Raw genomic sequence first — 17,892 nt, 5'->3', positions numbered from 1 at the left:
GTTTGTAATAATAAACATTTTGTTTTATTTTTCAGGGAAAGTGAAGGTAAGTATAATTTCTTCATCATACATTACATATAGGAATTTGCTTCTACATCCGGATGTTGAGCAAACTTGTGTTTTCTTTTCACACATGAGACTAAGAAGTAGTGGTTTTTTTTTTTGTCTTTTTGTTGTTGTTGTTGTTATTATTGTTGTGTTGTTGTTGTTGCTATTTCTTGGGCCGCTCCCACGGCATATGGAGGTTCCCAGGCTAGGGGTTGAATCGGAGCTGTAGCCAGAGCCACAGCAACGCGGGATCCGAGCCGCGTCTGCAGCCTACACCACAGCTCACGGCAACGCCGGATCGGATCATTAACCCACTGAGCAAGGGCAGGGACCGAACCCGCAACCTCATGGTTCCTAGTCGGATTCGTTAACCACTGCGCCACGACGGGAACTCCGGTTTTTTTTTTTTTTAAATCAAAAACTCTGAAGGTGACAGCATAAGTTCAGGGGAAAAGGACTCTTTGTGCCTGCCTCAGCCTCTGATAATTCACCTGTATCTTTCACCCACTGCATGTAAAAACAAGGCATTTCCCCTGCCTCTGACAGGGAAGGCTTCTCCTTTACTGGCTGGGCTCTAGGATCTGCTGAGTCTCATATGCAAAGGTTCTAGGCATAATCAGAGTGTTGATCACCTGGCTTGTGGTGACTCCTGGTTGTGGGTATCATTGCCAGCTCTTTCAGTTAATTGTAATACTAAAAAAAAAAAAAAAATTTCAGATTTACAAAAAAAAAAAGTCTATTCATATTATTTGCCCATTTTTAATGGGCACTTTAGTATTTTTATTTGCTTCATACGCTTTTTATACATTTAGGATATTATCCCTTTGTTGTACTTGCAATGTACATCTTGCCCCGTTTGTTGTTTGCATTTTGCTCTTGTTTGTAAAGTTTTCTGACACAAAGATGTTTTTAAGTTTTATGTAGTTTATAAATATATAAATTTATTGCTTATTCCCTTTGTCATTCTTTCCATTATTTTTATACTTGTTTGGTTTATTATTAATGTTATTATAAACAACTTTGGTAAAAAGAACTGTATAGTATACTGGTTGCCATCTCTAGTAAATGTATACATGTTATAATTATTATTTCTTATGCTTTTTAATATATTATTTCAAATAAACATTTTTATTGATTGTTATATTTCACATTCTTGTCATTTTAATAGTTTTAAATTACTCTACTTTAACTACTATATAGCATAGTATTCTATCATGTTAGGCATTGTACATTTTGATTATTTCAGGTCTCTAAAATTATATATAACATAATCATCTTTCTACAAAATACCCTCCATCCTCATTTTGAGTTCTTTAGAGCATAATTCTAAAAGCAAAATTATCAGGTCTAAGTATATGAACAATGATCTTACTAGGTTATAGTATATAAGTGCTATTTGTTTTTTGTAACATTTCCTTGAATTGCTTTTTTGAAATACTGAATGGGATGTAATACTGTGAGCTGCAACACATAATATACCTCTAATACTATTTAATAATTTTTATTTAACTGCTCTAATTTTTAAAAAGTATGTAATAAGTTCTTAATCTTTATAGCATGAATCGTTAATAAGGCTAAGTATTTTTCCATGTATTGATTTACTATTTAAATTCTGTGTTTTGACCTCTCATAAAACACCTTACCCAGAAAGTTATGAGGCTGGGGCCACCTAAGGCAATACTAAAGCCTTCTAAAGACTGAGCAGCAGAGTGGAATTTAGGTGAATCCATACTAAGAACCTCTCTCTTTCCTTTGGAGAAACTGAAAACAAAATTTGGACCTTTCAATTACTGTTAGGCACAAATTTGCCAGAATATTTTAAAACTTTGGAAGAACATTTTGGTATTTTTACAATCTTGTAACTTGTTTTTCTTTGCATTTCAGAGAATACCTTTTACAGTTGGCTAGAAGGTAATTGGAAACTTTTAAATACACTTGTATAACTTTTTTTCCATGTTTAAAGACATAATTAACTTTATATTTTACAAGTTTCACCTATGAAATTTCTGTTCCAAATTACTTTTTGCAGGTCTCTGTGTAGAAAAGAGAGCATTCTATAGACTTATATCTGGCCTCCATGCAAGCATTAATGTGCATTTGAGTGCACGGTATCTTCTACAAGGTATGTGACGTTCACTTTTATCTGCTTCACAACACTTACTTTCAGATATTCTTAAAGTTTCTGTGGTGTTTACCTGGGTGGGAAAAGATTGACCCTATTGAATATTGGGCAATAAAAACTTACTTTTAAGTAGTAGCAGTCGGGAATGTGGGAACTGTGGACATTGTCAGGAAAAGTTCAGCATGATCTTAGCTCCCTTCACCTTTTTGTAAGAAGCTGCTCAAAAATCACACATCACTTTGGAAATGTTTTGTTTTATCGTGGGTATAGAATAGCTCCGACCAGAACAGTTTGTTTTCTGTTAGATATTACTTTTTATCAGGAGCCTTATATTTGTGTACCAGGTTCAGATCTGGAGTTACTGGGTAAAAGTATTTTTATGCGGCTCTTTATGCTTCAAGAATGCTGTTGAAAAATGGGACCGTGTTGGATTTTCATCAGTAATGTTTTCTTCTAGAATGACTCATTGGTCATTTCAGATAGTCATTTTTCAATTTTGTATTTTGGTTTTATGAGTATGTTTATATTTAGAAATTTGATTTGATTAGTCTTGGTTTCTTAGTACATATTGGGCTTATTTTCCTTTTCAGGATGGGTTCTAGAAGATAAAGTATTAATATAGAACTATTAAAGGCTAAGTTATGAAAATTGGTTTTCATGGCTGTATTGATTATATGTTTTAAAATATAAAATGAAATTAACTTCTGCAGGCATAAATACCCTAATACAAATAAAATGAAACTTACTTAATTATAAATTTCGTTTTGAAAATTTCATTCTTCTTTCTTCTCAGATACCTGGTTGGAAAAAAAATGGGGACACAACATTACAGAATTTCAGCAGCGATTTGATGGAATTTTGACTGAAGGAGAAGGTCCAAGAAGGCTTAAGAACTTGTATTTTCTCTATTTAATAGAATTAAGGGCTTTATCTAAAGTGGTACCATTCTTCGAGCGCCCAGATTTTCAGCTCTTCACTGGAAATAAAGTTCAGGATGCAGAGAACAAAATGTTACTTCTGGAAATACTTCATGAAATCAAGTAAATTATACATTACAACCTATACAACTTATACATTAATAGAAGTGTGACAAGTGATATCCAAAATTAAATTCTTAAGTATTCAAATTAGAGAAGGAAAACTACCTAAAAAATAATTAGAAGCTAATTTTGCTCATGGGTCTTTTAGAATTGAGTTTTTGTTTTGCTTTTGTTTTGACCTATGCACTAAGAGGCACATATTTTTTAGTTCTAAGAGCCATGCATTTTTTTTCATATTTAGTTGAACAGGTTGGGTTTGGTGCCAAACTTCTACTATATTATATAGTTAGCTTTTATATTTGAGAATAAGAATTTGTTTTGGGGCAGCAGAATTTTGACTCTACTATATATTTTATGCTTTTTTAATTATATTTTTCACCATTCACTAGCAAAATGTTGTATCAGCAGGACTTTTAATATATTATAATACATGAAAATGAATATTGTTTTATGCAGAGAATGTGTTTTAATTATGTTTTATTTAATGCAGATCATTTCCTTTGCATTTTGATGAGAATTCATTTTTTGCTGGAGATAAAAAAGAAGCGAACAAACTAAAGGTAATTATTTTGTACTTTAAATTTTTTTAAAATACAAACTCATATGCAGGTACAACTGTAAGCCCATACTTTTATTCTTAACAGTAAATCTTGGTATATATCCTGAAATTATAAGAAAAATCAGAGTCATAATCCTTCTTTTCTTCAAAAAAAGGAAGTCCAAAGGCAGGTCCAACTTAGGATTTTCAAAACAACAAAGGAAATATGTGTCACTATACACTTTATAGACAGCTTTCACATTGATGCTTTCATGTAGTAAACAGAGCTTATGAATGAGAGGAAAGGGATCTGGAGCACAAAGGGCAGAATTTGTCTTTTGCTGGAGAAAATTCTGAAAATAGTTTTGGTTAAATTAAAGGATGCTCTCTAGGGAGAGAGGGCACAGTGTTGTTCTGTCATTCATCTCACTCACTGGGGATTACAGGTATTTAGGAATGCCAGCCTATAGTCATGGGAAGAACAGAAGACCTGAGGTCCCACAGAATGGGCTCTGGTCTTTGCTTTGCGTCTTAACAGAGATATGACCCAGGCAAGAGCATCTTTGTACATATTTGCCTTAAGATACCAAATATAAAGTCTCACTGGGAAGATTTATTGAATGCTCATTATGTACAGAGCATGATTTTTGTCATTAAAGGGAGAGATGGCTCCTATCCTCAAGGGATTTCTGGTCTATCTGGGGACAAGTAAAATCATATTGCTATTCTCAGTTACAGAGCTATAGGTAAATAAAGCAGGTAGCCCTCGGTAGGACTGGGATTGATCCAGTTTGATCAGAATATTTACAACAGTCTTCCTTTGTTTCCAGGTCTTTGTTTCTACAACGAAAGAACCTTATGTTTGTAGCTGGCACTTAGTTTTTTTTTTTTTTTTTTTTGCTGTTAAATAATAACTATTTTTTACCTTCCATCTACCTCCTACTTAAAGCATTTTTGCTAAAAATATATACCTTAGTGCTTATGTAACCCCCCAAATAAGCTTCCAGTAACTTGGAAATGAGGGGGAAGGTGCTGTAATAGGACGTTTTTCCCTTCATTTTTTGATGTATTTCTTATTTCCAGTACACTTGCTGGTTTATTGGAGAGTGTTTTGGCATCTACTCTTTTTACATTGTGCAGATTAGAAATTTTTAATTTCATCAAAACTCTGAAACATTCAGCTTTGATATCCTGTGAAATTTAACAGAAAAATTTTTGAGTCCTTTTACAAAAAAGGAGTAAAACCCAAGAAAACTTGTTAATATCAGAAACTTAGTTTTTAAAAAGATACTAATTTATGGTGAACATCATAGATTTATACAGTCCATAACCTCACTTAAAAATCTTATCTTGTCTCCTTTATACTCATCAATATATAGTTAGAAATAAAGGACTTGTGCGTGAAAGAGAATTGTTTAGTGTTTAATTCATAGAGTAGGATCTTACTTGAGAGCTTTTAAAAAACATTTCAGAATTGGGTGAGATTGTTTTCTGGTCACTTGACTTTATTGAATAGAGAACACATTGTTTAACCACAGAATGTTTGATCATTGTACCCACTGATTGAAATTTGAAGTATTGACCCCAAAACTGTGTACATTAACAAGGAGAATTTGTAGATTATTTAGGTTCTGGTTTTTTTTTAAGGATCATACATTTTTCTAGTATGAGTTAACTTTTGACTATATGCAGATGATTGGATATTGATTGTTATTTGTGGAAATCAGAAGGATTTTCTCCTGTTTTGGGCTAGTAACTTCTTAGCATATTAATTTGGTTTTAGCATATTACTTTCATTTAAGAATTTGTGTTTGGTTTTAATTTTGCAGTATTATTTTGGCTATTGTAAGCAACCATGCTTATTCTCTATATGCCATACCAAGAATTACTCAAGAGCTGCTACATTCAAGTATTAAAGTAAAAGTTATGTTCTATTGATCATAAAATTTATCTTCATTTGGAATTTTATAGTGTATACATGTGACCTGTTTATTCTGTCTATATACAGTTCTTCTCTACATAGGGATTTTGTAGGCTCTTCTAACTATTAAATCCTCCACAGGTCAGCACATCATACAAGGGGAACACCCACTTTAGAATAATTTTAGTGCTCTGTTACTATTCTCAAAAGTGAGTTTTCTTTAATTCAAGATTGAAACACAAGTTTAAAGGAAACCTCAAATCAAAGCAACAAAATCTACGTAGAATAATATTCCTGGGTTAATACTTTTAACAAGTCAGTTTTAAAATTAGAATTACCTCTTAATGAAATCAGTCCAAAAGATACAGAAACACAAGATGTAGAATAGTGTTAACATATGGTTACATTTAATATTAATAATCTGGGCTTCGTATTAAATTAATAAAGGTATAAGATCTGGGATCCTATTAGAAATCTTATACATGTTACAGCTGTTTCAAAATCTCAGGCTAAATGAAGCATCTGGGGAAAGACTGTCCCTAGAGCGAATTGAGGTTTACTTTGAAGAATGGCTTTCAATCTTTGCTGATTTATTCCCATTTTTACATCTATGGTCTTGTTCTCCTCTAATTGAGCCCTGTGTGTTTATCATGTTAAAAAAAAAGAGAGAGAGAAACATATGCTTCCCAAAGTATAGGCCATTTGGTATAGTGGATATTCCATCTGAAAGGTATGTCAAAGTTCCTGTTTCAAATACCAGTGAGCTTGGGATTCCACTGTAAATCCCAAAGAGGGAGTCACTTGGAGAATCAGTTAATCATTCCCCTGGAGTAAAAGAAGGCTGTGTTCTTGCCTTCCCTTCTCTCTTCCTTATTTCTTAAGAACATATGCTTCTAAAAAAAAAAAAAAATTAAATAATTAAAACAAAACAAAAAAAAAGGAGTTCCCATGGTGGCTCAGTGGTTAACGAATCCGACCAGGAGCCATGAGGTTGCGGGTTCGATCCCTGGCCTCACTCAGTGGGTTAAGGATCCGGCGTTGCCGTGAGCTGTGGTATAGGTTGCAGACGAGGCTTGGATCCCACCTCGCTGTGAGCTGTGGCATAGGCTCTGATTGGACCCCTAGCCTGGGAACCTCCACATGCCATGCGTGCGGCCCTAGAAAAGGCAAAAAAAAAAAATTAAAAAAAAAAGAACATATGCTTCTTTTGGATGAGCTTGTTGTATGTTGCCTTTTTATAAACAATATAATACCCTAGTGTTCATGGATATATACGTTATGTATTCAAAGTATAAAGGTAAAAAGGGAATGGTAAATACCAAGTTCAGAATAGTTACAGAAAGTGGGATATGGGCCTTTGAAGGGTTACATAGGGGCCTTCAATTGTAATGGTTTCTCTTGAAACTTGGTGGAGGGTACATAGATTTCATTCTATTTTATAGTTTATATGATGACAGTAATGATAATGATAATAAAAAAATTTGGTTATTTTACTTAATACCAGAAAAAAGGGCTTAATTTAGCTATTATGAAACCAAAGATTTTTATTCCTCCCTCCCTCTCTCATTTGTTCCTTTTTTCCTTCCTTTTTTGGCAAATGATGTCCTATAATTCCCCACCCATAGTGACATATGGTTAATAGTCAGATACAACAGAACATTTCAACTAAGCTACCTTTATACATATTTACAGGTAGTTAGTTTTAGAGTCAGGCAGCCCTGGGGTCCAGGTTTGCTCTTTCCTAGATATTAGAGTTTAGGCAAGTTCTAATCTCTCTGAAACTTGTTTTTTAAAAATTCATGACGTGTAGCCTATAATAATAGCTCCTTTGGATTTGTGGTGATGAAATGAAATTGTGTATGTAGGAGGTGTTCAGTGGACACTTAGGTCCGTTTTCTCCTCCTCTTTGGTAACCACACCACCTTGCACAGTGTGAGAAGGCACTCAGAAATACTCAGTATTTGGCAATGTATTACATCTTAATCAAATTTTAAATTATTTTTAGGAGGACTTTCGACTGCATTTTAGAAATATTTCAAGAATCATGGATTGTGTTGGTTGTTTAAAATGTCGACTATGGGGAAAGCTTCAGGTGAGCAAATTTAGCTCAATTCTTTTTTTCATTCTTTGCACAAAGAATGTTCTGATATTTCTTTTTTTCTTACTTCTATTATAGACTCAAGGATTGGGCACTGCCCTGAAGATCTTGTTTTCTGAGAAACTGATAGCAAACATGCCAGAAAGTGGGCCCAGTTATGAATTCCATCTAACAAGACAAGAAATAGTATCATTATTTAATGCATTTGGAAGGTTAGTTTGTACCAAAATTGTTTCTACAGAATTCTGTGATCTTATGAAACCTTAACTATGTTGATACACACTATCGGTAGTTAATCTTTTTTAATTTTAATTTTTTTAGTAGTTAATATTCTTTATTTTCATCTATTGACTTTTTTATTATCAGGATTAATTCACTGAGTAGACTTCAATATTTATCTTACTGCGTGTGTATATTTTTTCTTATTACTTAAGAGTAGTTTTTTTGTGTGTGCTGCCCAAATGTTTTTTTGAAGGTCCTGGAAACATGTCGTGTAATACATGTGTACATATGAAATTTCTTTGTGAATTCACCATTGTGTAAAAAGGTTGATAGTTTTTTTAAAAATATTTTTCGGACTTCCTGTTGTAGTAGGCTGGCAGCTCCAGCTCCAGTTGGACCCCTAGCCTGGGAACTTCCATATGGCAAGGGTGTGGCCCTGAAAAGTAAAAAAATAAAAAATATTTTTTTTCATCAAAATGATTAGAAATAAGCTTGAAATAAGGAACATATATTACAAATTTTAAGTATAGACACATTTCCTTCTGGCTTGTCATATATATAAAGAATGAAGAGATTTATAAAAACTAGCATTTTCTAAGAACTACATTTCACTTATAAAAAATAACAATTAAATTTTTTTTTTTTCTTTTTAGGGCTACACCTGTGGCATATGGGAGTTCCTAGGCTAGGGATCAAATCAGAGCTGTGGCTGCCGGCCTATGCCACAGCCATAGCAACTTGGGATCTGAGCCATGTCTGTGACTTATATCTATGCTCATGGCAATGCTGGATCCTTAACCCCACTGAGTGAGGCCAGGGATTGAACTCACATCCTCCTGGATACAAGTCAGGTTGTAATCTGTTAAGCCATAATGGAAACTCCTGATTTAATATTTTGAGTTTGAAATAACTGACGTTCAAGATATTCTCTAATACAGAATTATTCTCTAATACACAGAAGTTTGACAGTTACATTTAATTATTCTGCCATTTTTTTCATAGTAAGAGCAAAGCTAAAAAAAGTACGCTTAAAATAACAAACTTTACTTTTTATAAAAGTTAGTAAAAACAGTTTGGTCACACATTTACTCTCCTTACTTTTTATAGTCCAAAGACTTTGATTCTTTGTATATTTACTAAATATGGCATTTTAATTAGTTTAAATGTTTATATACATATGCATATTTAAAATACATATTCTAATGCTTATTTACTTTATACCTATGTATTTAAATATTAAGCACATGAATATACTTACAAATGCTCAAAATATCTAAGTATTTTAATACTTATGTACTTTATAATTTTGCATTTTGAAACTTGAGTACTGATACTTAAAATAACTAATTTCTGGGCATTATCTTAGTTTTAACCTGTCAAATTAAGAACTAAACTACATCAAAATAGATTAGATGGTTTAGGTTCTTTTAAATTTGCTGAAATTAATTACTTAAAATTTTTTGTGAGTTCTAAAAATGCAAAGTGAATAACTTAAAAAGTTATCTAAAATAGTTTCTGAGTGAAATTTTTTTTTGGTTACAGAATTTCTACAAGTGTGAAAGAATTAGAAAACTTCAGGAACTTGTTACAAAATATTCATTAAAGAAAACAAGTTGAAATGTGCCTGTTTCTGGACAGTGGAAGCCAAAGAATGGATTTCATTCAAAGGCAAAATAGCAATGACAGTCTTAAGCCAAACATTTTATATAAAGCTGCTTTTGTAAAAGGGAATTATATTAATTATATTGTTTTAAGTGAACAAAATTTTTTAATTATGTTAAGTCTGTGTATAATATTATTGTGAGTAAAAGTAATACTTTAATGTGGTTCAAATTTTAAAGTTTAATATTAAGTAAAATCAGGATTATCAAATTCATGTACGGTGAACCTAACTAAATGATGTTTTAAGTCTCTCAAACTAGAATTTTGTGTAAGAAGGTGTAATATAAATAAAACTATGGCCAATGTGACAAGCATTTAATAGGAAATTGGTAAAGAGGCTCATGAATGACCCATTATTAACAGCCTAAAAAATTTCAATATATTTAGGGTTACAAGATTTAGTAAATAAAAATACAGAATGCCAAGTTAAATTTGAATTTCAGATTAATAAGAAATAGTTGGGGTATGTATGTTGCATGCAATATTTAGGACTAACTTACACCAAAAAAATTATTCCTTGTTTAAAATTCAAATTTAACTGGGAGTCCTGTTTTTCATCTGGTAATCCTGTAATACATTGGTATGAAACAAATCAGCTTTAGAATTATATTGCTATTGTGAATGGGCTTATTTTGGTGTGTAGAAGGATTTCTAAACAGTGTGAAAAATTGAATAGATTTATATATTTATTCTCAATACTTTCCCTATTCTGAATAAAATTTGGGAGGAATTTTTATTTTTATATAATTTCAAATTTACAGAAATGTTTCCAGCATAGTACAAAGAACTCTTTTACCAGATTCACTTATTGTTCATGTTTGCTTTATTTCTCATGCTCTCTCTGTATATACACACATACACTATTTTTTTCCTGAATCATTTGAAAGTAAGTTACAGGCATCATGCCCTTGAACCCTAAGCACTTCAGTGTGTCGTACTGAATACTTTTTAAAAATAATTTTTTTTCAGAAAAAAAAAACCTGGAACTATATAAGCCTTAGAGTAAGGAACTCCTTTGAGTTCCAATCTAAAGTTCTTTTTGAGTTTTATAACCCTTTTATTGCTTGATCTGTATAGTCATGGGGCATAAAATTTTTGTTATTTGTACATGATGTTTATTTCCTTTTTCTCCAAAAAACAAAACTGTAATTTTCAGAGGTTTTCTCTAGGGTAAGATCTGAAATGATAAAAATATTTGAAGGGATTTAGGAATTTATATCTCATGGTAATTGTAGGGAAAAAAAACTACATACCTCAAAATCATGGGTCCTCTGTATGTCTTGGCAGGTTTACCATATAAAATTGAGATATAAAATTATTAATAAAGCAGGATTTATTTATGTAATGGCTTAGAAATGCCACTTTACACTACTGTATACTTTTTCTTCTCTGTGTCCCTAAGTCTTGGTACAGTGTCAAGCATATAGTAGGTGTCCAAAAAAATTTTGTTGAATGAATGTATGAAAATGTATGCAGTATACTTTAATTACAGGACTAAGTTTAACAAATATATATCCTGTTTCCCTTTCCCCTCTCATTTGAACAGGGCAGGAAAAGAAAAACATGAAGCTACGTTAAGTCAATATTTTTGGATATTCAAAGGTTATGAAGTGAGCACCATATATAAAAGTTTAAGGACATTTGTAGTACTCTGAAAATACAGTAGATGGGTTTAAATGGTAATTTTGCCTGTAAACCTTTTTAACTCTCATCTTATGCCCCACCTTTTTTTTTTTTTTTTTTCCCTTTTTTCTTTTTGTGTCCACACCTGTGGCACAGGAAAATTCCTAGGCTAGAGACTGAATTGGAGCTGCAGCTGCAGGCCTACACCACAGCCACAGCAACACCAGATCCGAGCCACATCTGCAATCTGCACTGCAGCTTATGATAATGTTGGATCCTTAACCCACTGAGACCAGGGATCGAATCCACATCCTCACAGACACTATGTTGTGTTCTTAACCTGCTGAACCATGATGGTAACTCCTCACCCTCTTTTTTATTAACCAGTCTTTTTCAAAGAATATCCCTATCTTCATTTTGTCACCCCTACTTGCTCCTTGACTGAAATTTGGGATGTGGCTCTGTAGTTCTTAATAGTTTTGTCCTTTGAAGTCTAAAATCCCAATTCTAAATCCACAGTTCCATTCACAAGCCACTCCTTACTTGAGCTTTTTTCTGCATTTGACAATGTTGACAACCCTTTCTTTAAAAATATTTTTTTCCCCTGGGTTCCTTTCTCTCACTCCTGGGTACCTCTTTTCACTGACTCTTTTATTCTTCAGGCTTTCATTCTTGCTCTCTTCATCACCACTTCTCACTCCAATGCAGTGATTTCTGAATTCTCATCTTTAGACCAGGCTTCTCAGTCCATCTGCTTTCTACCTGTCTTCACTAGTTTGTCCCGCAGACACCTGTGTGTGTCTAAAAAAATCGTTCTCCTGCAAACCCATTCTTATGCCTATGTTCCTTTGGTTAATTTCAGAGCCATCATCTAAATTCTCTAGGCTTACTCCTCTCCTCGATTTCTCCCCTATCCACCAATGTCTAAACTCTGTGGATTTTATTTCTTTACATCTGATATATCACTGCTTTCCATATCCATTGCTGTTCCCTAAAGTACTAACCATTCTCTTTACAGCCAGCTTGTCTCCTCTTTTTTGCTCCACAGTGCTATCAAAATGGCTTTCTAGAAGCAGTCAATGTTATTTATTCCCTGCTTAACACACTTGAGTGACTTTAGGAACCTTCAGGAGAAAGCCAAACTCATTTGCTTGGTGTCCATGGTTCTCTGGTGTGTCTCCCTGCTCCCCCTACCCAATATTCTGCTATAATAGACTTACAGTTCTTCAGATGCACCATATTCAGGCCTTCACGTTATGGTGCCTGCTGTTCTCTTTCTATCAAGTGCCCTGGCCATCCCTGCCCACCTGAAAAATTTCTGTGTATCCCTGCAGGCCCAGCATAAAGCACCACCTCTGTGGTATCTCCCTTGCTTCATCCCTGGAGGATCATCTAACTTCTTTTGTGTCACCACTGTAATTACAACCTACCTCTATTGTGTCACTTATTGTACTGTATTGTTTGTGTTTTTTAAAGTCTCCTTTACTAGAATGTGAGCTCCTTAAGGGCAGGAAAAGGAACTTTATCCATTTTTGTGTCTCCATAGCATAGTTTTTGGCATATGAGCATTTAATAAATACTTGTTGGATAAATTGCTTTTAAAGTGGCAACTTTGTTATATTTGCAGTTGTACCTTCACTTCAGATATTCTTTCCAGTAAGAGTCAATAGACTCCCAAAGATTTGTGGATTTTAGGGGCTCAATAAAATTTCTGAAATTGTATTCAAAATTCGGTGTGGTTTTGGCGGGTTGTCAAAGGGGTCTATTATGTAGATCTCTTCTTTGGGGGAAAAGGCAACATCATTGAAAAATTTCTTGAATTCAAAGAATACTTGCCCAGAACTCTGGCCTAAATTTATTCCTGTTTAAGATTCTAAGGGGATGGAGAGAGGTATTATAAGTTATTTCATACAAGGATTTTTCTTAGCTTAATGTTTGAATAAACATGTACTATTTAAAAAAGTACTGGCATTTTTAAAAAGGTTTTTAATGTTTTTTGTCTTTTTAGGGCCGTACCTGTGGTATATGAAAGTTCCCAGGCTAGGGTGAAATCGGAGGTGTTGCTGCCAGCCTACACCACAGCCATAGCAATGCCAGATCTGAGCCACGTTGTCTGTAACCTACACCACAGCTCACAGCAACGACGGATCCTTAAACCACTGAGCAAGGCCAGGGGTTGAACCTGCATGCTCATGGGTCCTAGTTGGGTTCATGTCCACTGAGCTACAATGGGAACTCCCTATTCTGGTCTTTTAAAGTGTATGGCATTTCAGGAGTTCCCTTCATGGCTCAGCGGTTAACGAATCTGACTTGTACCCATTAAAGTAGATGGCATTCATAACAAATTAGTGTATAATAGGAAGGGACATCTAGATGTCAAGCACTTACAGTTTTCCACTTATGATAATTCAAATTTAGGATTTTCAACTTTACAACACTGAAAAAAACGATATACATTCAGTAGAAACTGCACTTCCACTTTTGAATTTATTTATTTTTCCCCCCCTGGGCTAATGATACTCAGTACAATCTTCTCATGATTTGGGCAGCTCTGCACCTCACAGTCAGCCAGGTGATCACAAGGGTAAACAATCCCCACACAACCATTCTGTACCCATATGACCATTTCGTTTTTCAATTATCAGTACAGCATTCAGTAAATTACATGATATTCACCACTTGATTATAAAATAGGCTTTGTATTAGATGGTATTGCCCAGCTGTAGTTTTTGTTGTTGTTTTTAGGGCTGCACCCATGGCACATGGAAGTTCCTAGGCTAGGGGTCAAAATCGGAGCTATAGCTGCCAGCCTAGGCCACAGCCACAGCAACGTGGGATCTGAGCCGTGTCTGTGACCTATACCACAGCAATGCTGGATCTTTAACCCACTGATCAAGGCCAGGGATTGAACCCACGTCCTCATGGATACTAGTCAGGTTCATAACCTCTGAGCCATAATGGGAACTCCTTTCCCAACTGTAGTTTAAGTGTTCTGAGCATGTTTAAGGTAGACTAGGCTAAGGAATGATGTATGGTAGGCTAGGTGTACTAGATAACGTTTTAACTTAAGCCAAGGAAGATTTGTAATTGTAAGCAAACTATCATTTGTAACTCCAGATATTTTTCTCTTTTCTATGGTAGCACTAGGCTTCTTATCTTTACATGACAGAAACTCAATCTGTGTAGTCCATTAAGAGAGATTAAGAAAACCAGACCTGCAAATAAAAGCACAAAGACTTTTATTTTTAACAGTAGTGTTTTGTTACAATTTAGTGAAACAACAAATAAATACATTCATTGGCTGCAGCTATACTTTTACAACCAGTTTGAAACTGATTATATAGCTGAGAAACATTGTGAAACAATAAAAAAGGCAGCTATGCATAAAAAAGCCACTTTAGCTATAAATTACATCTTTCATAAAACGACTACCAGCTATTATGAGTGGTAAAAGAGTTTCAAAATTAATGACCACCCAGATGAAACGATAAAAACAAGTACTGCTAATCACTGTAGAGTTACACACTTAAGCAATGAAATTCTCTGTTCTAATTAATGAACCAAAAAGGAAGGTTTGAAATTGTCATCATATGCTTCAGTGCAGGGTGAACAGGGAATCGGTAGCCCTTTGATTTTATAAACAACTCCTTTCAAGACCAGACTTAAAGTGCTCTGAGTGCTTTGGAATTTTTAAGCAAAAACTGGGCCAGAAGCTTATCTTTGTCTTTGGTGATGTATTGTGGTAGATGTGTATAAGGAGACAAATGCAAGAATTCAAGTACCCTGGTCAGGGATAATAAATTTAGAAATCTCAGATTTGGAAGAATCAACTCATGTGGCTGAAAAAACCAAGTTATTTTATCTCAAGTATTTTAAAAACGCAAACTTCGCTTATCTGGTCAAATAGGAACATTATCTAGAGAAGTCTAGGGAAGCTTTACTAGAAAATTTTTACTTTATCACTTTGAACCCCGAGGAGTAACAGATTAACACAGATCTCAGACACCTCTAGATAATTAGGTACCTAACATTATTAAGAAAATGAACAGTGGCATTTTGAAAAGAAATCCAGTAACTTAAGTCACAATCAAAATATACTCAGGTAAGTCCATGTTATGTTGTCTTGTCACTACCAAGGTTAACTTCTGTACTATAAATTTTTAAAAAATTTGGTTGCATTAAGAGAATTTATTATACATAAAGCCAAAGTAACATTTATAAGTTTATGCTTTTGGTTGAATTCAAATCATTTTGTGTGATAAAAAGATTAAGTTTCCTTGGCTGTGTACCAGCCTCCCCAAAGAGCAAAACCGTTAAAAATTTCATTTCTTTTTTGGGGTTTCACTTATTGTTATACCCTTCTGCAGTTACTGAATCAATTACTCAAAAAGGTGAAAGGTAGTTTATGTAAGAGTAGAAATAAAACATAACTTTCTAACCAAAGTAAAGACAGAAAAGGACTGTTGTATTTGTTCCAGTTCTGAAGAAATAGATCAGCAGACAATTATACATATACTTCATCATCTATAATCATGCTATGACAATTTCCTGTTGCTGCCTGTTACCTTGGAATCTTGAGGTATTCAGCATCTATTTTCCATATAGACACTGGTAGAAAGTGCATTTTAAAATTCTCTATTACCTTAGCCTACTATATATATATATATATATATATATATATATATATATATATATATATACACATACACATATACATATATATATATTTAGATATGAGATAGGACTTTCAATACACTTTTAATGTAATTCTAAAAATATTCCAATGTAGTTAACCACTGGTTTTATACTTACCTAGTTAGTACCTTTGCATAAATTGTTCATTTACTCTAGTGCTGGAGATAATTTGAATTAAATTTAATTTGGCTTTGTTCATATATAAGATATAAAAATGTGAAAACTAAAGGAGGAATTATTTGTTTTACAAAGTATTGCACTTGAGTTCACTGCAATAATGTATCATGACTTAATTTACCTGAGGACAATCCTGATTCAATAGGAATAGGTAAGATCAGCCATATTTTGTTTCAGCTAAACTGGATGCTTTTGAAAATGTATTTATATTTTAACTTAGAATTTACATTTTGTGAATAATTCTTAAATGCATCTGTAAACCTGTTTAGTCCCAAGAAGTTTCTACCAAAATCTCCCTAAGCAAAAATTACTATTGCTTTCTTGAAGAATCATGCTTAAATTATTACATGTATCTTAATCATACACAATAATCACTTTACCAATTCTACTCGAAGTAGCCACTTAATTTTCAGTAGTATATTTTCCTCTTGAAGAAATAACTGCGGCTTTCCAAAGAACACTGCTGGTCATAGCTGTAAAGGATTACGACTATCATTTGTTTGAAATGATTGAATAATTTCAGTTGGTATTTTACCATCATGCTTAAAAGAACTATTTTCAATGATTACTTATTTTTTAATCTTTAAAAGAATGATACATTTATGCCTTCATTCTGTGCACTGTTCACACTATAAACTTTATTGGGTAAGAATTCCATATGGAGTACACTGCTGAATATACAGGCTTTGACTTTTGTAGGGAAACTGCCTCCTAATTTGGTGTACAACATAATATCCCAATGTGAACACTGGGTATGACTTTGGGGACTGCAGTGTACTCTTTCAGAACAAGGATAAAAGTGCAAATATGCAAATATGCATTTTATGTTCCAAAGTCAGGATGTTTGGAGGCTACCAAGTGCCTTAAGATTCAATCCCTCTTTTCTCCTGCTCCAAACTTTCCATTGTACTTCATTTCACTAAGACGAGGTCAAAAGTAACAGCTGTGTCCTCCACTGGACACTGCCACGTGTCCAGGTTTCGTTCTCAGTTGCAACAGATAATGGAATGTTTATGTAGATGGAATTTAAACACATGGAATATACACATTCATGAAAAACGACTGAAGAATCACGACTTGGTAATGCTGTCAGTTTTGTGGTGTTACATATAAGCTATGGTGATTGTTCATATCTAAATTACTGCAAGTAAAGAGTAAAGGAGCAGTGTCTGTCATTGGTCCATTCAGGTGGGGAGAGACTGTGTAACTGTTGCTGCCACACCCAGTCATGGTGCCATACCAGCCCAAACCTTGTGAATTTGATAAACTGCAAGAAGAAAGGGCAAAAAAGCCATAGGACTGTGATCAGTATATAATGTCATGTTGGCATTTTTAGTTTTCGATGAATTTTATAATACAATTGGCATCAAATATATTGAAATATGTTCTTGGCCAAATAACCTAATGGATTTCTATAAGCTTCAATGACTTTTATGCTATATCCTTGATTCTATATCACATATCAGAAAAGAATGAATAACTACTACTCCAAAACTAGTAAATTGATTATGAGATAATAATCAGTCCTTATGTACTGGGGTCCATTTTAACACGTTTGTGTGTGTTATGTGTATATACAGATATATATGTATAATTATGTTTACACACACATATGCTAATTTAATCTTCACAACAACCCTATCAGATAGGTTCTATTATTATCCCTATTTTACAGATAAAAAACAAACTAAAACAACTGAGGTCAAGTAATTTGTCCCCATGAAGTGCAGATTATAGAAAATGATA

General features: G+C 33.7%; 2 protein-coding genes across 3 annotated transcripts in view; one reads left to right on the top strand and one right to left on the bottom strand.

Annotated features, from left to right (window-relative positions):
* The window catches only part of ERO1A (endoplasmic reticulum oxidoreductase 1 alpha), a 51,382-nt gene extending 40,391 nt beyond the window's left edge, over positions 1–10,991 (top strand). Inside the window, exons 9-16 of the mRNA XM_047767343.1 lie at positions 145–152; positions 1,933–1,959; positions 2,078–2,170; positions 2,964–3,210; positions 3,701–3,770; positions 7,675–7,761; positions 7,846–7,979; positions 9,532–10,991. Coding sequence (XP_047623299.1) covers positions 145–152; positions 1,933–1,959; positions 2,078–2,170; positions 2,964–3,210; positions 3,701–3,770; positions 7,675–7,761; positions 7,846–7,979; positions 9,532–9,592 — 727 coding nt within the window. The 3' untranslated portion in view covers positions 9,593–10,991. The remainder of the gene's footprint in view (positions 1–144; positions 153–1,932; positions 1,960–2,077; positions 2,171–2,963; positions 3,211–3,700; positions 3,771–7,674; positions 7,762–7,845; positions 7,980–9,531) is intronic.
* A 5,410-nt stretch (positions 10,992–16,401) lies between these two features.
* Positions 16,402–17,892, bottom strand: part of GPR137C (G protein-coupled receptor 137C) — a 59,177-nt gene continuing 57,686 nt past the window's right edge. The window contains exon 7 of one of the 2 annotated variants that reach the window (XM_047767342.1): positions 16,402–16,619. In XM_047767342.1, coding sequence (XP_047623298.1) covers positions 16,556–16,619 — 64 coding nt within the window. In that variant the 3' untranslated portion in view covers positions 16,402–16,555. Of the gene's footprint in view, positions 16,620–16,757; positions 17,414–17,892 lie in introns of those variants that run through there. The other variant, XM_047767341.1, reaches the window with a different exon arrangement.

This window comes from Phacochoerus africanus, chromosome 2 (assembly GCF_016906955.1).
Source record: "Phacochoerus africanus isolate WHEZ1 chromosome 2, ROS_Pafr_v1, whole genome shotgun sequence".
NCBI classification, from domain to species: Eukaryota; Metazoa; Chordata; class Mammalia; order Artiodactyla; family Suidae; genus Phacochoerus; species Phacochoerus africanus.
The sequence above is the reverse complement of the archived record's forward strand: the minus strand, read 5'-3'. Positions and strand labels throughout refer to the sequence as shown.